The 22,251-nt window shown below is 38.2% G+C and overlaps 1 protein-coding gene and 1 long non-coding RNA gene across 2 annotated transcripts in view; one reads left to right on the top strand and one right to left on the bottom strand.

Annotated features, from left to right (window-relative positions):
- Positions 1–519: 519 nt before the first annotated feature.
- The window catches only part of LOC148092942 (uncharacterized), a 32,873-nt gene continuing 11,141 nt past the window's right edge, over positions 520–22,251 (bottom strand). The window contains exon 3 of the long non-coding RNA XR_015714680.1: positions 520–1,064. This is a non-coding gene — a long non-coding RNA (uncharacterized LOC148092942). The remainder of the gene's footprint in view (positions 1,065–22,251) is intronic.
- Positions 20,367–21,109, top strand: ARL14 (ARF like GTPase 14). The gene has a single exon (XM_087817919.1). The coding sequence runs from the start codon at positions 20,531–20,533 to the stop codon at positions 21,107–21,109; it is 579 nt and encodes a 192-aa protein (XP_087674045.1). The 5' UTR covers positions 20,367–20,530.

Raw genomic sequence — 22,251 nt, 5'->3', positions numbered from 1 at the left:
TATGCTCATAGACCATACTCAGAGATGAATCAGTCCAATAAGGAGGGTAATGGTGAACTTCCTTCCTCTACTAGACTCACACAGTTTGGGATCTGTCTGTGGGAATACTTGAGTTAAGAATTAGTATCTGAGCCCAGCCAGCGTGGCTCAGTGCTTGAGCATCGACCTAGGATCCAGGAGATCATGGTTTGATTCCCGATCAGGGCACATGCCCAGGTTGCAGGCTTGATCCCCAGTAGACGGCATGCAGAAGGCAGCCGATCAATGACTCTCTCATCATTGATGTTTCCATCTCTCCCTCCCTCCCTCTCTCTGAAATCAATAAAAACATTAAAAAAAATTAGTCTTTGATTTCCATTTAGCAATTTTCTCACACTTCTCTGAAAACAATCAAGAATTTCACAATAAATAAATGTAGTTAGTTTGTTTTTATTATTGCATACTGCTTTTGGGGGGTTATTTTAAGGAAATTAATATGCATCACAAATTCTATTTTTTTATTATGTGAGAACTGAAAAGCATAACCTAATTGTTGTTTTTAAGATCATTAAATATTTAGGGCTTTTCATAATGTGCTACATTTTTTTGGTTGTTTTTGCTTTCAGGCAAACCCAGATATCTTTACTTGATGCAAAATAACAATGAATCTTTACTTCATTCTTGATTTGATTTATTTAATTAGATATATTGTTTTCTAATCATATACAAGGCTTTTAAACTTATACATTTATTGATTTTGATCATGAAACACATCCTATTTTAGATACCATTGGGTATTGATCAGGCTAGGTTAGGCTATGCTATGGTAACAAATTAACTCCCAAATCTCAGTGGCCTAACATAACAGACATTTATTTCTTGATCACATTGAATGTTTTATTTGGGTCACTGGGGAGCTCTCTCCCGCAGAGTCTCTCAAGCACCTGGGCTAGTGGGGAATCTGACATTTCGTAGCTGTATCATCTGAAACAGGAGGCCCCCGTGGTTGCTGCCCCAGAAGAGAGCTGCAGGGTCACACACCAACTCTTCAATGCTTCGCCCAGAAATGACACTCATGGTATTTCCTAAAAAAAAAGGTCTTTTATTTAATCACAGTGTTCTTCTGAAGTTCAGAATGATCTCCTCTTTAGTTAGGTCATCCTCCATACTTCTTTTATTAGGTGAATTCTAGTTTTGTTAGCCCAGCATTCTTAGATATAGACAAAAGAATCAAATCTAAGTTATTTACATGAGAAGGGATTTATAAAGGGAGGTTAGAAAGTCCAGGTAGTCATTGGAAAGGCTGGAGGCACAGGTTCTAGCCCAAGTTACCACCAATCCCACAACCAAACTGTCTTTGTTGCAATGGGGAAGCTACAGCTCCCACTGCTGTCCCCAGAACCATGACACTGAAACCACCTGTGCCAGCAGAATGGCTATCAGGACCCCATCTGTTCTTCAGGTAGTTCCTGACAGGTGCAGCTGAGAGCCAGAAACTGAATTATAGAACCTCACCCTAGACTCAGACAGAGGCTAGGGAGGTTAGGAAATTTTAAGTTTCAGAATTTACTTCTGGAAGACAGAATTCACACTGTGGAGAACTATAAAAACGAGGGACTGCTATGAATTACAGATGCTTACTATACTTTCTTTTATAGAACTCATTTTCTTTGTACTTGCTAATTTGTTTTCTGTTACAGAGCAATATAACCAGAGATAAGAAAGAAGCACTCATATTGCCACCACCCTAACACAGCTGTTATTATTTTGGTATATTTCTTTTTCTGCGCCTTTTCTGTGCAGAATTCTTTTTCTAGAAAATTATGTGACAATGAATACTGATTTCCTAGTGAAATATTAGAACATAAACATTTTCCCCCATGTTGCCACATTATCTTCAAGATCATGAATTTTAATGACTGTGCAATATTGTAACAGTTGGAATGGCTTTACTATGTAAATTTACTATGTAAATATAATGTTGGGATACAAGTCAGAAGGTACAACTTCTCTGATTACAACTGTAAACGAATTCTTCCATTTATACTGCAATTGTATCAACATCTTGATAGTTACCTTATTTTGAAGTTTTTATCAAGATGTTTGACCTCACAGAGACACAGTCCAAGACTCAATAATAGGGAAGGAAATGTGAAAATTTCAGGCAATTGTTTCAATTGTTTCATTTAAGAACAAAAACATAATCTTCACTCTTTAGAAAAAGGGACTTTTAGTATGTCTCATCCATGCTGGCAGTCAGTCTTACTTCATATAATGCCAAATCATTTTTTAAAATTCCAGATAGCTGTTCCATTATGCATTTGCTTATGTCATCATAAATGTAATGTAGTTTCTAACTATTATATACAGTAAAATCCAATTTTGTTGAACTTTTACTGCCCCCTCAAGAAAAAGTCACGTACACTATAGCCTTAAGAAAAATCCATTAATTCATTTGAAATATATGTACTGAACTCTCTCTCTTCCAAAGGACTCTGTTATCCAGGATAGCATATGATTCCTGCTAAGGAGAGGTTTCAAATCTCTGATCAGGAACTTTGTTTCTAAAGCAACAATATGTTGTAAAGCCTTTTAAGTTTTATTTAAAGGCACCTAAACAACATTGATTGATAGTCAAGAACTTGACTATTCACAGTTCTAGCACTGTGTGATTTTTGACAAGTTATCCAAACTCTGGACCTCAGTTTCCTCATCTGTGAAGGGAAATTATTAGATTAGGTGAGAGCTCAGATTTCTCATTGCTAACATCCTAAAAATAGGTGAAATATCCCACAGGCTACCAGTGGTTCTCTATATAAAAAAATATATATATATATTTATTATACATGTGTATATTTATATACACACATACACATACGAATGACATTTGCTTTGAAAAAATTTATAAAATGGGTTTGCCGTGTAAAATGTATGAAGTGCTAATATAATCTTAAAATCTATCATGAAGAGAGCAATTACCCCTGAAGAGTCCTCTATAATGCTGTGGAAGTCTTGATCTGTTTCGATTTTGTAAAAGTGCTAATGAACCATTGGACAAAATTCTCTCAGATGGGATCATTTAGGTACAGAATCATGTTTAGGTGCAGGAGCCAGTTTAAAGAGAATAGTTACTATTTTTAAGTGCTTATAAGTAGCCAGCCTCTGAATAAGGTACTTTTCCAAATGAAATCTCATTTATCCAGCCATATGAAGGAGGCATTATTATTTGTTTTACAGACAAGAAAACTGAGACTCAGGAGGTTAAGTAATTTCTCCAAAGCCATCCAGCTAGCAAGCAGCAGAGCCAGCCAACCCAGGTCTGTCTGACTCCAAAGTCCATGCTCCTTCCATCCCAGTCTATTTTGTAGACCTCTCTCACTGGACTTAATTAATATTGATATTCCCCTTATAATAATCATATCTTATTTGAACTAATTTCTCATATCCTGATGTGGTTAAAACCAGTAAATTTCCAAATGCAGTTTAAAATATAGTCTTAATTAAAATCAAGTCTTTTTTTTTTCTTTCTAATCCTCACCAAAGGATATTTTTTTCCATTGCTTTTCAGAGAGAGTGGAAGGGAGGGAGGGAGAGAGAGAAAGAAAGAAAAACATGGATGTGAGAGAGACATATCAATTAGTTGCCTGGGGGCCAAAATCGAGCCCACAACCGAGGTACATGCCCTTGACCTGGCCAGAATCGAACCAGAGAACTTTCAGTCCGAGGGCCAATGCTCTAACCACTGAGCAACTGGCCAGGGCAAAATCTAGTCTTATTTAAATACACACACACCTGCATATGTACTGGCATTAGTAGAAAGCATCATTATTTAGGGCATAAATAATTTCCTTTTACATACTTTCTTTCCCATGAATCTTTTTAGAATGAGGTAAAGAAGGGCGTTCCTCCCTGAACTCCTGCTGCTCAAGAACATTTGAGTCAAAGTTTCTTTCTAAGTCTCAGTCATTCTCAGATGAACCTCAGAATAGTTTCTTTGGAAGGATATCTCATTTGTAATCATTATGACTTAGAGTGCAACTACTACATCAAACTTGCAAAGCCTTTTACAATTATTGTCTAATAAATACTTCCGACAGCTTCCTGGGAGACCAATATTTTACGTAAAAGCAAAATGAGATGTAGATATGTTATTTTATTTGGTCAGAGTAATACAGTGACTTTCTGCAAGCACAGCCAAAGGAAAGCTGAAGCAGTCCTGGGTTATTAGGACAGAAACTCTGATCCTTGAATGAACCAGTTGCACTGATCCTGTAATTGCAGAAAGCCTATTTTGCAAATGAATCAGTGATAGAGGTACCTTTAAAAAAAATCTAGAGTTTGCAATTTACTACCCAGCATTGATTCACCTTATTTTCTGGTTACCTAGCAATCAAGTGTTTGCCCTTGAGTTAACTGATTTAGCTCTTCTTTCTTATCTTTAATTTTTGCACTGCTTTCAAAATGAGAGAAAGAATGGTATTTTATACCATAGGCTTCCTTGTCACCATTTTGGATTGCTCTTTTAAATTTCTGTGTTAACATAAGGCTTGATGCTAAATAAGAAGTATGAGAGAGAAGTTGTCACTCTCCTCATACACAGAAGTCCTCTTGTATTTCACTTCTGGCCAGATCCACCTGAACATAGGTCCCTGTTATTAAATCAATATTTTCTGATCCATTTTCCTGTTCACTCTTGGCAAGAGGAGCCTTCCTCTTTTAACCTTTCTGATGACTAAGCTGAATGCGTCTTTGGTTTGGATGAAAAATTATACAGTTAAGAGAAGGCAGTGAATCTTTGCTGTGTGGCTAATAAACAAGGCTGGTATTTTATATTTGATTTTGTGAAGCTTTGGATTTGACATTAATAAGCAGACTCTCCAGCATCACATTATAAATGAAATGCCGACTTTACTTAAACTTTTATGTTAGGTCATATGATAATTTGACAGTAATTTTGATAGCTACAAAGGAAATGAAACACCAGCAGGATTTATGTAAGAAGCTGTGTCATCCTATTCAGTTAGAACCAGAAAAGTAAAACTCCAGTAACAAAAGCACTAGTATGTTTTATTAGGTAAAATCTGAACAATAATCTTTAGATCAATTTATTGTTAATTTTACAGATGGGATATTTATTAAGTTCTCTGAAGTATAATTTAGAAATCTTGGAAGACCATGGCATTACTTAAGATATGCTGGCAGCCCCCTTCACAATTGATTTTTTCTCTGAATTTTCCTTTAAGAATGTTTTCTTAAAATTAATGATGATGATATTTTGTTTAACTAGTTTCATTTAAGCTTCTATATTAAATGGTCTCTTTAAAATATTTATGTAAGGTCAGATTTCTTGGGAAATCCAGAATAAGTAGAAATAATTTATGCAGCTGACACTTAACATATATAGCTGAAATGTACATAAACCTAAATTCAAACATTTCTGTTTGACAGCCCTAGTGTGATGAATTTTAATCTTTGTAGAATTAATTGGGGAAAACTGAGTTATCAAAATGATGTTTCTGCTACCAGATTAGTTAATTGACTCACTTCTTGGCAGAGGGAGTGAGCTGTCCATATGAAGTAGTCACCGGACTAGAGACAGAATGATTGTGTCCAAACCTATCTGTTGATGATGAGTCACTAATGTCTGGTATCGGGTCCTCACCCATAAAATGTTATAATGACATTTTTAGACTTTGGTGGATGATGAAGAATATTTTATTAAGTGCCTATAAAATGCTTTGAAGGTTGCAAGTCCTGAATGTTATTAGATCACAGTATACAGAGTAGATAAATATTAAAACCTGCTCACTCATTACCGTCATGCTTTAATGGATTTCCTAGGATTGGGAAACTTAGTTAGCTAAATATAGAGCCCAGTTGCTGGCATTCAGAGGAAAACTGCTGTGCTAGACTCACTGAGCAATAGTGTGTCAGTCCAATGTAGCAGAGATACAGAATTGCATCCTCTATTTGACCTCACTTATTGTGGAGTCTTTCAAACTGGTCCTATGGAGACTTCATAATTCTAACTTTGAATTATTTATTTTTAATATTACTTCTTGTTCCACCCAATCCTTAAGGGCAGGGAGATACTTGCTTAAATCCAATCATAGAAATGTCAATGGTTCCACTCTATATTGGCGGCTCTTTTATGACTAGCACTCTGATTATTGTGTCACTGATTGTTGGGAGCTCCAGTTTTTAGCTGACTTGGTTACATGGATTCTACTGTGAGTTATCCTCTCTAAGCCACTGAAACACCTTTTTAAACAGCCCTTCTGAAAATCTCCAAAGTAAAACAAACATGAAGCCTCGAAATCCTGAATATTAGCAGGCACATAAAATTGTAGCATCAATAAAGTCTCTTCTAGGGCCCAAATGCTCAACTCTGCAATTTAAAGAAAAACACACACAAAACCACAAAAAAGCTCTCCCAGCAGTTTCTACTTATCCCGCCCAGTGGGTGACAAACTGGGGTTGACCTGCTGCTGCCTTTCGAGTTCTTCATTGTTTCACGAGGATGTGGGTGCTTTGAGGAGAGACCTAGGCATCGAGGTGCAGATAACAAGCTGCCCACAAAGACAGTGGGGCCAGGATGTGGACGACGTGGGGGCTTACACACGTCTGGTTGCCACTGCTACCCTTTCCTGTTGACCCTGGCCCTGCCAGAGAAGCGAGCACAGGTCCCTCTGCTCTCAGATGCCCCAGGAAGTTTTATTTCCAGGTGAGAGAAAGCAGCAGGTCCTAGGCTGGCATGAGGCAGTGAGGCACCTGGGATGCAAAATTTAAAGAGGCATATGCTCTCAGGGGCAGCCTGATAAGGAGTGCCTCCCTGATTTTGGTACCCCAGGATCCCAGCCCTGGGAATAGGTTTTAGCAAGGTCTATGCCAGGGAGAAAACAACCAGCCACAAACTTGTGAATCTCCAAGCTGCGGGGTTTGAGTTAGAGAAGCCAATCAAATCAAAGAGCTGGACAAAGGTCTTTGTTTTCTGTTTATTCTCTCTGGCTTCAGGGCACTAGATTCCAACAGTTTCACAACCCTAACTGCCCCCCACTAATTTCCTGCTCTCTCAAGATCACCCATAAAGAGGAAAGGGCTATTAGTTACAGGGGTCAATATGGAGACAGAAGAAAAAAAATAAGGTTGGGGGGGCGGGGCGGTGGGGAAAGCAAGGTCAGAATGAGTGGTGTACACAAAGGCCTGGCCGTGGGGTACCTCCGACGTCAACATTCTGTCTGCAGGGTTGGGTGTGGGTCCTTGACCAGGGCCACCCTGACAGCCAGCTTTCAAGCTCTGCCTGCGCTTGGAGAAACTCTTTCACCCTCTTGGTAGTTACTGTTGTCCTTTGCGCAGACCTGTTTTCGTTTCACAAAACTGAACTTAAAAAATTTCTATTTCAAACTTTCATTCTTCCTGATAGCAGAAATACAGTCAGTAGATTGCAGATAAGCTTACTTCTGTTTTTTTTTAAAATCATTTCTGGTCAAGCCCGTGAATTCAGAATTTCCCCTTTCCCCTCCATCTCCCTAGAGTGGCACCTAGGCTCTAGGGAACATGGATGAAGTGCTGGGTTCCAGGCTGGTATTCACTGCTCATGTCCACATTCCCGCTGTTTCCAGTCACCAGTCCAGCGCGTGCAGCAAACTTACCCTCACTGTGGTGATTGTCCCTGAGCCACGCCCTTGCCCCGCTTAGGGACTGGCAAACTGTTGTCCTCCTGTGCCTCTCTGCAGACTTGGGGGATGTGGAAGACTTGGGGGCTGTCTTAGACCTGTCGGCCTGCCACTCCTACCCTTTCCTGAGCACAGGTCCCTCTGCTCTCAGATCCCTAAACATACCTGCAGATTCTATCAGCTATTGTGACTCCTCCTCTACCCCTTTCTTCCATGTCAAATTCTAATCAGCTTGTCAAGTTTCATTAAAGGACTCACATTTTAACTGTGGTTTTTCTCCTTAAAGCCCTCTTCAAAAAGGAATCACTACCCTCCCAACTGTTTAGTCAAAAAACCTACAAATTATATTGCTCTTTCTTACTCGCATCTAACCCATTAGTAAGCACTGTTTTGCTCCCTTTAAATTATAATTTATAATCTGATCACACACAAATATATTTTCTGGCAATGGCAATATGTCCTTTTTTTAATCCCTATATATCCTATCCTGCTTTGTAGATAGAAGAGGCCAGGAAAAGGCTGGTGTCTAATGACATCAGAGGTACCACCTCTGAACTGCCTCACTCTAGATTCTTATTGTGTGAGCAAAATAAAACCTCTAATTTGTTTAATCCACTGGGTATTTTTTGGTGTCTATTGCATAAAACCAAAAACAATTCTTAATAGGGGGCTTTAAAATCAATAGTATAGAAAAATGTACTGTACATCTGGAGCCCAGATGTACTGTCCATAAAGAAGTTTCAGGCAGATTTAAGATCTAAACCTAAAAAGTAGAAAGATAAAAATATCAGACCATCAATAGGGTGAGGTCATTAGTCAAACTCTTTGTCAGATAGATCTGGTTTGCTTCCTTTCTGGGTGCACAGTGGGACTGCACTGCCTTCCTCCTGGTGGTTACATGGGGTCATGAAACTGGTTCTGGTCAGTGGATTGTGAGTGGAAGTGGTAAGTACACCTCTGGCCCAGATCATTAAATTCACTATTTAAGATCCTTCAGAGCTCTCTTTCCCCTCCACCATGGTGACCAGCAATGTTAATGGTAGTGGCTGCTCCATTAACCAACCTGAGCCCCAGAAAGAGAAAGGAAGCTCTGCATCTTGTTTGTATATTTATCTCCCCCTCCACCTTGTGTTACAATGTAAACTCAAGAGCAGGGGTTTTGTCTGTAGCATTCACCACCATACCTCCAATGCTTAAAATATAACTGACTCATAATTAAATGTTCTATAAATATTTGTTACTGATTGATTTTGATTGGACTGAATTCAACTTACTGATTAAATTAGAAGTGAATTGGTATTTTTGCAATGCTATACCTTGGCTTTTACTCAGTTATTTTTAAAGATTAACAGTAAGGATTTAGTATTTTCTTCATACAGGTCTTGCACATATGTTACTGAGTTTGTCCCTTGACATTTTACAGTTTTTATTGCTAGTGAGAATGGGATCTTTCTGTTATTGCTAGATAAGAGGAATGCTACTTATCTCTGTATGTTGATCTTGTATCTGGCCACAATGTAAGTCTTTGTCATCCAGTTCTCTGGGCTTTCTAGGTAAACAGTCATGTCATCTGCAAATCTCCTTGCTTTTTCCTCTGACTTGGGACTCTTGGATGACTGTTTTATATTTTTGGGTTTGTTGGATGCTGTTCGAATTAATATTTAATGACTTTTCTAAAATACAGATTTACTTATTTGGTATTCTGGATCACAACTGATAAGATAGGCGCCCTCTGCTTCCTTTAGTGAAAATTATGCATCTTATTTCAGTAGGCTATGTCAGATACGGGGTCATTATGAGCTTGTAATGATAGAATTCTGGAGATCATTTACCTGGGGTGGGAGAGAAAATGATCAGTAAACATCTGTGGAAATGGAAGAAGCTAATAGCCCGAGCTGGGGACAAGCTTGGATGGGTCATCAAACTGGCTGATGTTGGCCAGCTAGCTCCTACACATAATCTGAGGAACAAAGGCACTCTTCCAATCCAAATGGGAACTCTGGAGGGTGGCTGAAACAGAAGGTGTCAAGATTCTGTTCAGGGCCCTTTCTGCCCTAACCCCTAGAGAAGTAGCACTCCACTGGAGAAATATTTTGATGGAAGAGAAAGCTGTGATTTCCATGAAGGGCCCCCACAGTCTAGACTATTCAAGAATGGTCCAAATCCCCCTGTAGCATACTTGGTTATCCTTCGCAGTGTTATAATTTACTGGGGCTCAGACCACACAGCCACCCTGGAAAGAATCCCTTGACTGAACACCGAGTCACAGATTCTTCCATTAGGCTTCTTAGTAGCCTTGGTGCCCACTACTCTCCCACTAACTGGCACAGTGCTTGGCACATGCCAATTAATAAATATTTGTCTAATTTCTTGCATAAAGATATTTCTTGATGCATACATTTTATTTTGGTCAACCCATGAAATCGAAAAAATAAAAATTTTCTAGACTGAATTTAAGGGAAAGCCACATTGTATATTTGTGAACTTTAGTTCTTTCTTACTTCTGAGTATTTACATCTCATACTGAGATTTCTGTAAATGTTTTCATGCAAACATGTGCATATTTTTGGCTTGGCAAGTATTCAATAAAGGGTTGGTGGAGCAAGATGTCCCAACACGTAGCTGGATATAAAACTGATGGAGAATGCAGAGTGGGCAATAATGAGAGGCCCATACTCAACAACCAAGAATTTTCAAAGTTTAAAAAAGGCTTTATCCTGAAAGTTAAGATTCCAAGGGTTAGGAATGCTAACTTTTAAAGTTTTTTTTTATTTTTTTCTTGATTTTAGATAGAGAGGGAGAGAGACAGAGAAACACCAATTTATTGTTCCACTTATTTATGCATTCAATGGTTGATTCTTACATGTGCCCTGACCTGGGATCTAACCCACAACCTTGGCTTACTGGGACAAAGCTCTAACCAGCTGAGCTTACTGGCGAGGGCAGGAATGCTAGTTTTAGAAAGTGTATGGAAAATGTGAGTCAGGGCACCTATTTTAGAAAGAAACTGGAGTGCAAAAAACCTAGTACCAGACTTGGGTTTAACATTTGGGACTAGGACTTATTTTTTAAAAGCCAAAAAATAAATTAATCAAATTATATTAAATTTACAAAGGTAGTTGCCTAGTTGTTAAAATTAAAATACTCCACTATGACTAGGTTAGTGGTAAGGATGACTCTGTGCTGGGTCTTAGAAAGAAAGAAAGAAAGATTGGAGCTGCTATGTACTTGATGTCTCAGATCAGGACTGGGACTACACACTTAACTTCTAAAAGAGGGTCAAGTGGCCTCAACTGGGGAGGAGGGATTGTAGGCCTGGGAACCATGTTGTGTCTGATACCAGCAATTGAGAATGGCAAATATGGTACTCTGCCCCTCCAACATTCATAATAGACTGTATTAGTCAGGTTTTTCCAGAAAAATAGAACAGATATAATGGATATATATAGAAAGAGATTTATTAAAAGGGATTGACTCATGTGATTATAAAAGGTGAGAATATTCATGATCTGCTGTCTGCAAGCTGGAGGCCTAGGAAAGCTGGTAGTGTAGTTTTAGTCCAAACCCTAAGGACTGAGAACCAAGGGAGCCAATGGCATAAAACCCAGTCCGAGTCTGAAAGTCCAAGAACCAGGAGGACAGAGGGCAGGGGAAGATGGATGTTCTGACTTAAGCACAGAACAAATTCATGCTTCCTTTGCCTTTTTGTTCTACCAAGCCCTCAATGGATCGGACGATGCCCAGCGCTATTGGTGAGAATGATCTTCCCTACTCAGCTAATCTCTTCCAGAAATACTCTCACAAACACACCCAGAGATAATGTCTATCTGGGCATCCCTTAGTTCAGTCAAGTTTGACACATAAAATTAACCATCACACAGACATTAATAATGGACCACAGTAATCTTCCCCATGACGCCAAGATACAGCTTTATACTCCCAGCAGATATAGATCCACCTGCTATCCCTGTGACCAATGATAAAATAACAACTACCATTTACTGAATGTGCATCATGTATCATGTACTAGGCTGTGCTACATCTCATTTATTCCTTACAGCAACCCTGAGAGGTAGAAAATATTATTTTCCAACTTACAAATGAAGAAATGAACTTGCTTAGGTTTACACAGAAAAAAACCCCTGATAGAGTTGTGATTAGAAACCAGGTCTGTCTGATTTCAGTCTGTGCTTGACTAATTAAACCTGGAAAGTTCAGTGCTTCAAGCCTGTACCAAGCTAAATACTTTGATTTACTTCTAGAGTATTTAATTCGTACCCTGAAATTTCTCATACTGGAGCTAATTTTAGCTGTGCACACAAACCAACTCTGTGCCACAGGCTACACTATTTGAGGTAAGAGGGCTGCCAATAGAGAATACAAGTGCGAGGGCAGAATCTTTGATGGAAATAATTCCATCTCCTCTGACTCTCAATTGCTTTTCCTGGAAAGCCAGTCCTGAGGTCCTGCAGCAATGGATGGGGCCTGGGGAACCTTGAGAGGAGGCCGTATCTCTTGGTGGCTTGGCTTATTATGTCACTTGTCACTTTAAGTGTCATAACATTTTCTTTATTCTCTTACTTTACCATTCTTTTTATCTCTTCTTACTCAAAATTTCCCTTTGGAATATCTCATCAAAAATTGTTATTTGGGTATATTAGTATATGGATAATTTGACTTGGTCACATATTTATTCATATCCTTTATGGAAATGAGACCTGAATCACATTAAGTAATTTTTAAATGGTCATCATTTTTACTTTCATGCTTACCATAGGAAGGGATTATTTTTTTAAAGATAAGAAAGAAAAGAGTAAGGCAATAATAAAATTTGTTATTTTATTTACATACTTCTAACAAATTTAATTAGTACAAATTAAAAATGGCACAAGATGAGCTTTTCTAATATGACCATATTAAGGACCATTTTATTTCAAAATGGAACTTTGAAACCCATACGGTTCTCAACTTTTATCTTGATGCCCTTTAGCCATGTTACAAGTTTGGGTAGAACTTTTAAACTCATTTTCAAGTTTACTGGTGCAGATACCCAGGAGAATGTTGACACTACTTCTCTCCACAACCTCATGGTTTAGAGCTGGGGACAGGGACAGTAGGGGCTAGTGGGAAGGGAACTTGATTGCCCTCAAGAAAGGCTAATTGCTGGCTCAGGTTATATGAAATCATAACGTAAAACAAAAACAAAGCCCAATTTGTGAAGTGAGAAACTTGTTTACCTAGGCTGTAATATATAATAACAGTTCAATACTTTTTAAAGTAATAGTGATTGTTCCTGGCCACTGCTCTAGCATTTCACTGACTTAACCTAACCAGATAGAAGAAAAGAAAGGGGAAAGAAATCAATCGAAAGGATAAAGGAAAAAGGAGAGAGCAAGGAGGTAAGAGTGTGAAGAGAGATCTAAATGACCTCAGCCCTAACCACACACTCCTTCCCATTGCTGTCCATTCCCCTTGGAGGAAGCATTAAGTAATAACTATGTTGAGTAGATTTTATTATCCCACTGTGTCCTCTTATGACTTTGATTTCTTAGTTTATCATCTAGAAAGACGAGAAAGGAGAATGCCAGCGAGTGACAGTGGGCATACTTGAGAAGACACTATGCGGACATAGCACTCAAATCTTTCATCCTGAAACTAGCTCCAGCTCCCTTCCTCTCATGAAGGCAGGCGAGTCTCATAGAGCCTTTGTTAGGGTGACCACAGAGCCTAGTTTTCCCAGTACAGTACTATTTCAGAAGTACTCCTTCTATTTTCATAATTGTCCAAGTTTGGACGGTAAACGATGTGAGCACCTCATGCATGAGCCATGCTTGCTTGACACAGGCCTGCAGCGTGCTCTCCTCTCACTCCTCCACCATCACACTTCTCAGCTCCAGAGGTGCGAAATGGCTTCCAGTTTCCTGGACACAACTTGCAATTCCACCCTTCTTTTTGATGACACCTCTGCTTCCTTAAGGCCTAGTTACCTTATTTATAGCAGTATCTATGCCATGTTGGTACCTGTCTCCTTATTAGACCATTAGTTCCTTGAAAATGGAGACTAGTTTGATTACATGCATATCACCACTGTCTTCATTGTATCCAGGCATATTACATGCTCAATACAAGTTTGATGAATGAGTGCATGAGGCATGCCACAATTATACACGCACAGAAACAAGGATGGGAAGAAAACAGACAAAGTGAAATTCATAATTCACATTAGATTTCTGATGTTTCAGATGATTTAAAATTGTAAAAATACTGCTTTTAAATAAAATTTTTATTTTTTAAGATGGCAAGGTTGTGTATAGTATATTTTTGAAAGATTTTAAAAAAATAGTTCAACCCTCAGTTACTTTTCAAAGGGTGAACGTTGTTATCCTGAACACAGCAGATAGACAGAGCTTTCCACTTAGTGTGCACTCAGTAAATGTTGAATGAATAATCACAGATTTATCATGGGTTAGAAGAGAAATGAGAAATCATAAAGAATGGAGACCTATGTAAACCTATGCTTTGCATCATTATTTACCTAAAGTGAAAAAGAGACCAATTAGGTTAAGGTGGTCAGGTTGCAACACCCAGTTCTTTGGAGCCCCTGGTTGCTGGCTGGGCAGACACTCAGAGGATACTATATATAAATTATAATATAAATCTCCATTTTCACCAAGGAAAAGAGTGTGGCTGCCCCTCCCAAGTTCCAGATGGCCCTCAGATTGTCCATTTGCTGCTGTATTGTCTGTTTGTTCATTTCAATCTTATTTGGGGGAGGGGGAATAAAAATGTTGGGGTGTTGGGAAAGAAGTCCAGCACACAGTAATTTATTCTTCTAGGGGAATTCTCTGATGGTAATCATCAAATTGTTCCTTGTCTGGAGAGGTTAAGAATTGCAGGTATTTTAAAATGTTAGCTAATATACAAAACTTGTAAGAGGAGAGAAAGAAAATTTTCATCAATCATGTGTCAGGTTCTGTGAAATGTGCTTTTACATTTATTTTATATAACATAAGTAGTTATCACAACAGCCTTGATTTTATCACCATTCAACACTTAGTAAATGCCAGGGGCTAGATATGAATTCAGATCCAATGGTCTACTCCTGTGATGAAAAAAGTTCTCCACCTTTGGTGATGTGGATAAAAGTGTTGGTCCTGTCCTGGAAAAACACTTGGAAAAGCTTTGTGGGTTGGAAGATACCCTTCTTCAGAACATCAAAGAATCTCCACAAAGACAATGAGTGCCTGTTGTTTAAGTCACATGTTTGAGAACACAGTATATTTCTGACAACTGGTGTAGAAACATTTGAAGTCTGGAATTTTTACTTGCAACAAAAAATGGAAAATTAAAAATGAAGCTTGCCTGGGTGTTTTCAATTTGTGATAACTCATTGAGTTGTAAATTTATGATTTTTGCATTTTTTCTATGTGTATATGATACTTCAATTTCCCAAAACTTTATTTTTTAAAAGACTAGTAAAGAAAAGTTATCGTAGAAAAAACCGGGTATTTTCAAAGTCTGCATCAGCTAAGCAAGCCGCGTGACCACATCCTGATTCTTTCTTATCTGTGAAAAATAATGATAATGGAATAAGCTGCCACTTTCTTCCAAGAGATAAGTTTCTATATCTTTACTTGGTCAGTACATGGTTGAGTTTCTAATTTAGGGCTACTTGCTTCCCATCTCCATGGTAAGAAATTAAAGAAAATGTTTCTTTCATTCCTGTATTTTAAAATAAATCTGTGCTACTCAGAACCTGCCAGGAGCTCACAATTCTACCTTTTTTTTTTTTCTTTTTCTTTTGCATAATCTCAGAATGATTTACAGAAAACAAATGCCTGACTTCCCTTGGGTTTGGCTGGGACAAGTGAATCCATAAATGTGGGATAATAGGAAAGGATGTTAAAATATTTGTAGACTTTTTCATGAAAGTTAGCATGGAGAAAGAAGTTATTTTGCTCCCTTTCACAGAACAATTATCTTTTCATTTGGATGTAATATTTATCCACAGCTTAATCCTTCATTTGTTTGGCTATCCTGAAAACCAGGCACAATTGGTCAAATGGAAAACAGAGTGAAGGTATATACATACTGACAATGGATCTCATAAAGAATATATCAAGTTTAATAAAAAATAAATGTTCAACATGTAAAAAGTTAATTTATTGAAAATACGGAGTTGGGAAGAGCTCAGGTGGTAGTGTAGTCAGAGTTCCTAAATTCACCTTTGGAAGTACAGTCTTAACCACATGTGTAAGCTGAATTATTTCTCTACATTACTTCAGGCTGCAGCCTAATTTGCTTAGCTCATTTCCTAAATTCTTTTTTCAACATGTTATTTTGAAATTTTTCAAATCTATAGGAAAGCTAAAAAATAGTACAATGTCACAAGAGACCCTGACTAGCTGCAGCAATCTTGAGAAAGAAGAACAAAGTTGGAGGGATCACAATACTGGATACTAAATTATGCTACAAAGCCATTGTAATCAAAACAGCCTGGTACTTGCACAAGAACAGGCATACAGATCAATGGAACAGAACAGAGAATCCAGAAGTCGACCCAGGCCATTATGCTCAATATTTGACAAAGGAGGCAAGAGCATACAATGGAGTCAAGACAGTCTCTTCAATAAATGATGTTGGGAAAATTGGACATGTACATGCAAAAAATGAAGCTAGACCACCAACTTACACCATACACAAAAATAAACTCAAAATGGGTAAAAGACTTAAATATAAGTCGTGAAACTGTAAGAATCCTAGAAGAAACCGTAGGCAGCAAAATCTCAGACATCTTTTGCAGCAATATGTTTGTTGATACATCTCCTAGGGCAAGGGAAACATAGGAGAAAATGAACAAATAGGACTATATAAAAATAAAAAGGTTCTGCACAGCAAAAGAAACCATCAACAAGATGAAAAGGGAGCCCACTGTATGGGGGAACATATATACCAATCATACATCTGATAAGCGGTTAATTTCCAAAATATATAAAGAACTCATACAACTTAACAAAAGGAAGACAATCCAATTAAAAAATGGGCAAAGGAACCTAAATAGACACTTCTCCAAAGACGACATACAGATGAGCAATAGACCTATGAAAAAATGCTCAACCTCGCTTATCATCAGGGAGATGCAAATTAAAACCACAATGAGGTATCACTTCACACCTGTCAGAATGGCTCCATCAACAAGTCAACAAATGACAAATGCTGGTGAGGGTGTGGAGAAGGGGGCACCCTAGTACACTGCTGGTGGGAATGCAGACTGGTGCAGCCACTATGGAAAGCGGTATGGAGGCTCCTCAAAAAATTAAAAATGGAACTGCTATTTAACCCAGTGATCCCACTTCTGGGAATATATCCTAAGAAACCCAAAACACCAATCATAAAGCACTTATGCACCTCTGTGTTCATAGCAGTACAGTTTATAATAGCTAAGAGCTGGATACAGCCCAAGCACCCATCAGTGGATGAGTGGATAAAAAAGCTGTGGTATATTTACATAATGGAATACTATGCAGCTGTATAAAAAAAGGATCTCTTACCCTTTGAGACAGCATGGAGGGACCTGGAGAGTGTTATGCTAAGAGAAATAAGCCAGTCAGAGAAAGACAAGTATCACATGATCTCACTTATATGTGGAATCTAATAAACAAAATAAACTGATGAACAAAATAGATCCAGAGACATGGAAGCATGGAAAAGACTGATGAATCTCAGAGGGAAGGGGGAAGGGGGTGGGTGGGAAGAGATTAACCAAAAAACTTATATCCACATATATGCATAGCTCAGGAAACAGAAAATAGTGTGGTGAAGGCCTGGGTGGGATCGGGGTAGAAGGGGTCAATGGGGGGAAAAGAGGACATTTATAATACTTTCAACAATAAAGATAAAATTTTAAAAAATAGTGAACACCCAATTCCCCTCACTTAACTCCACCAATTATTAACTTTTACCATATTTCTGTGCATGCTCTCTCTCTGTATGTGTGTTTGCTAAATCAATTGAAATTAATTTGCTGATATCACTCCTAAGTACTTTAACATGTGTCTCTTTAGAACAAGGACATCCCCCTATATAACCACAATAAAATCATTGTACTTAAGACATTTAACATTGATAAATAACAGCATCTAATAGTTCATAATCAAATGTCCTCAATTGTCATAATTTCTTTAATCATTTTTTTTTTTTTTTTTTGTACAAAGAATCCAATCAAATATCACACAATCTATTTGGGAGTCATGCATCTTTTAACTTAGAATATTCTTCCCTTTTCTTTTTCCCCCTCCCCTCCCCTCCCCTCCCCTCCCCTCCCCTCCCCTCCCCTCCCCTCCCCTCCCTCCCTTCCTTCCTTCTCCTCTCCTCTCCTCTCCTTTCTTTCATGACATGGACATACTTTGAAGAGTCCAAGTCTGTTGCCTTGTAGCATGCCCCACAATCTAGATTTGTGTGATGGCTTTCTCATAATAAACATGTATGTAGGAAAAAAAAATGCACGTGCATATACTGTGCATTCCTGTTGTCTTCCCATATACACGTTATATTTTCCCATTTGTGAGACTTTGCTCACACAAACCATCTCTTTAATTAAGGTCCTTCCCCCACCACATCGTTACAAGGCTCACTTCAATATTTAACCTTCTCTAGATGATTTCCCCAATGTCTTCTATCCTGAACCTCTGAATATCCAGGATACCTTTTCTTAATAACAGTTACAATTTTTTTTTTTTTACTTTGTATTATTATTTTACTTATTCACATATTTTTTACCTTCTCTCCAATGAAACCTCCTAAGGGTAGACCTAATTTATCTAGATTCCCTGGAATCTAGCATGGTGGTTCACAAAGTAGGCAATCAATACAAATAGTTGTCAAATGAATGACTTAGATGGATGAATAAATGAATGGAAATGTTATGTCTGGGTTCTGAGATATAATGAGTTGGTTAAAAACTTAGGTTTGAATAATTTCTTCATAAGCGTACTTTCTGCACCCAAAATAGTCTACTTAATTTTAAAAAATAAAATTTGTTTTAATAAATATAAAATGTTTATTACATGCCTATAGCTGTTTTACAAACCTACTTGCTAAGCACCGAGGGAAGCTTTTCAATCTGGAAGTTTCCTTCTTTCACTTTGGAAAATAGTCTTATATTGTTTTTTTTATAATTTCCTCTTTCACATATTTTTTGTTTCCTTCGGAATAAAGAACTGTAAGTCAGATGTTGAAACTTCTGGATTGATCCTCTACATCTCTTATCTTTCATATTTTCTATTTTCTACCTTCTAAAAGATTCTTTCTAACCTATTATTGATCTTTACTTAAATTTTGGAAATCATGTTTTTAATTTTCAAGAGTTTTGTTGTTCTTTTTGAGTGGCCTTTTAAATAGCATCCATTTTTGTTTTATGGATACAATCTCTTTTCACATCTCTATGGCAATATTGATTAAGACTTATTTTCTTCTGTTCCCTGCACTACCTTTTCCAAACTTTCTTAAAGTGTTCTTATTTCTATCTTGGTCTTTCCCTCATTCACATTAAAGGCATTTCATATATTAAATATAGAAACCTCTGTGTGCTGAAAAGCTGACTGGAAACTCTGTGTATATGAGCAATGTTTGCCAGCTGCCAGGATGGCTACAGGTTAACTGAATGTTGAGTTAAGCATTAAAATGTGTAAACTCCCAACTGCAAAAACATGGAGGTTTCTTTTTCTGACATCATTCAATTTCTTTAGAAAAGAACCCTTCAGTTTTGTGCCTGCAGAGTAACTTCCCACCGCTGCAATGTCACTCCGCAGAGGGGTGTGTGTGTGTTTTGTTCCCAATTCAAATCTTTAGTTGACTCTCTCTGTTTTTAGTCCCTTATCTCACCCCTTCCCTTTATAACCTGTTAATCAGCACCCAAGCCTCAGCTTCACCTGCTGTATCAGTTACCACTCATCTCACATCTATGTTCCATCTGCCAGAATTTTGTTAAACTCACCCTTTGATGGACTCTCCTGTCTTCTTTTTATGGGTTTATATGTTCCTTTTATTAATATTATTTTTTTTACCATCATCTTGGTGGAATCTTGAGAAAGAGAGGAGATAAATACATGGAAATATTTTTCAAGATATTGATTCCAAGTAAATGAATTTGTCATCTTTAATCAGACTGTGTGCTTAATTTCAAAAGTGTTTGTGTTATAAACTTCCTCCTCTGTAAATCTGGTCTTGTGAATAGTGTAAATTTTCTACCTAGAAGATTAAAGAAGTGATTCTCTATGTGATTATGGGAGTAAGGTTCAGACAACCTTGGGTGGTTTTAAGTTTCCTACTGAGTAATCTGGACTAGGGGAAAGTACTAAAGATACTGCACAGGGAAGTATGAGATAAACTCTCTCTTTATGACTTCAGAAGTCTGGTTACTTATTTACAACTGGGATAAGATAAATGATCAAATAATTAGAGAAGTTCTACAAACCACTTGTCAAGTTAAGTTTTATTCTACTGTCAACCCATGTCCCTGTGCATGTCTGAACCTTTGGTTACCTTAGATTTCCAATACCTGGAAGAGAACAAGCTGCAGCATTACTCAGGCAGGCCCCTCCTGAGTTCTACTCACGTATAAAGAATTCCCTCCTTGAGCTACTATGACATTGGCTGGTTACTCACACCACAGATTACTCGGGATTGGTTGGGACTGCAAATAAAACACTGTTTGCCCATAACTGAGCTGATAAGCTACAGCATAAATACACACAAGTTCCTCTTCTTAGAATATAATATGCAGCATCTGCTCTCTTCTTTCCTCCTAACATTTTCATGCAAGACCTGGAAAGGAAATGTTGTCTCTGGCCAGAAGAATTCATTAAAAACTTAAAATGGGTCTGTCGAGTTCTAAAAACCCTAAAGCCAAACAAGCCCAAATTCTTCTTCTGGGACTTGACTCTGCTGGGAAGTCTACTGTTCTTTATAAATTAAAGCTTGCTAAGGATATCGTGACCATGCCAACAGTAGGTTTCAATGTGGAGATGATCGAGTTGGAAAAGAGTCTTTCATTCACCGTCTGGGATGTTGGAGGACAGGAGAAAATGAGAACTGTGTGGGGCTGTTACTGTGAGTGCGCCGACGGGCTGGTGTATGTTGTGGACAGTACAGACAAACAGCGACTGGAAGACTCCAGGAGAGAGTTTGAGCGCATTTTGAAGAATGAACATATTAAAAATGTACCTGTTGTTCTATTAGCCAACAAACAAGATGTTCCCGGAGCTCTGACTGCCGAGGACGTCACCAGAATGTTTAAAGTGAAGAAACTCTGCTGTGACCGGAGCTGGTACGTGCAGCCCTGCTGTGCCATCACTGGGGATGGGCTGACCGAGGGGTTCAGGAAACTAACTGAATTTGTGAAAAGCTACATGAAATCGAGAGCAGACACTTTTGCATTCTTCAAGCAAAACTGAGGTCCAAGCAGTGGAAGATGAAGTTGAAAGGGTAAATTTTTTTTTTCCATGTCAAATGAGAAAAGCAAGTTGCTGAGATGGCGAACTTTTCCTGAGATGTTATTTCACCTAAATTAAGTTAAACAACTCAGAATAATAGCTATAAAATATTATATTTGGCCAGGCACTTTAGCAGGCTGTGGTAATGATAATTTGGAATGAAAAATTTATAATTTTGTACATGTTGGATGGTTTAGGATAATTATATTTAGGACCAAATAAATTATTGCTTTATATTTTCATATAACTACTAAGTAAACTCTGCTAATAGAGACAGAATTTTTTCAGATTGTTTTCAGCTGTTAAATTTCCACCACACTCTTATGTAATAGCTGGGTGGTGTAAAAAAATCAACTTTAAATTATGGAGAGGAAAAAGTTCAATGTTACTATTTTGTAAACCCCTATCTATCCCCTATATAAAATTTTTCTTCTGGATTCCTGCCAGCTTTTTGAAATCTATTGCTGAGAACTTTATACAATGAATCAAACAATGAACTCCAGGCTGTTAATTGCCCAGAGGCTGTGTTCTCTCACAGGGAGCAGAAGTGGGTATCTTAAAGCTCCGGGGATCAGGGTAACACCTTAGAGTTTAGGGCAAGGCCTGGGATTTAGCTCAGCTGGAGCTGCAGCCCCAAGACCAGCTTCAGTATAATTTAGTATAACAGTCATTACTTGGGAACTATGTACAGCTCACTGTTCTGATCAAACAGGAACCAGAGCCAGACTTTGCTCTCAGAGACCTTGCAATTCACAGGGGGTAATGACATAAGGCTAATTGCTAGAATAGGGCAATGAGTGCTATGTGATGTAACAGGGGAGACTCTTTCTGACCTGGAAAAGCAGGACGTGCTTCATGCAGGAAGTGGTATTTAAGTGGGTATCCAACTCCTGGGGACCCACAAAGGTACAGGTTAGTCACTGGAAGTTCCCATCATGAGGAGACTCTCCAGAGATGCTGTGGGGGAGGGGAGGAAGAGTGAAGGAACTAGACACTGACTTGGAATTCCCCTGAGAGGCTCAGAACTCCCAAGGGGGCCCCAGTATGAACTCTTCCCTCCCACCCTGCCTTTAAAAAGGCTCATTTGGGCTAGAAGCAGGCTC

This window comes from Miniopterus natalensis, chromosome 6, assembly GCF_054644295.1.
Source record: "Miniopterus natalensis isolate mMinNat1 chromosome 6, mMinNat1.hap1, whole genome shotgun sequence".
Lineage (NCBI taxonomy): Eukaryota > Metazoa > Chordata > Mammalia > Chiroptera > Miniopteridae > Miniopterus > Miniopterus natalensis.
Note: the sequence above shows the minus strand (reverse complement) of the source record. Positions and strands in the feature narration are given on the sequence as shown.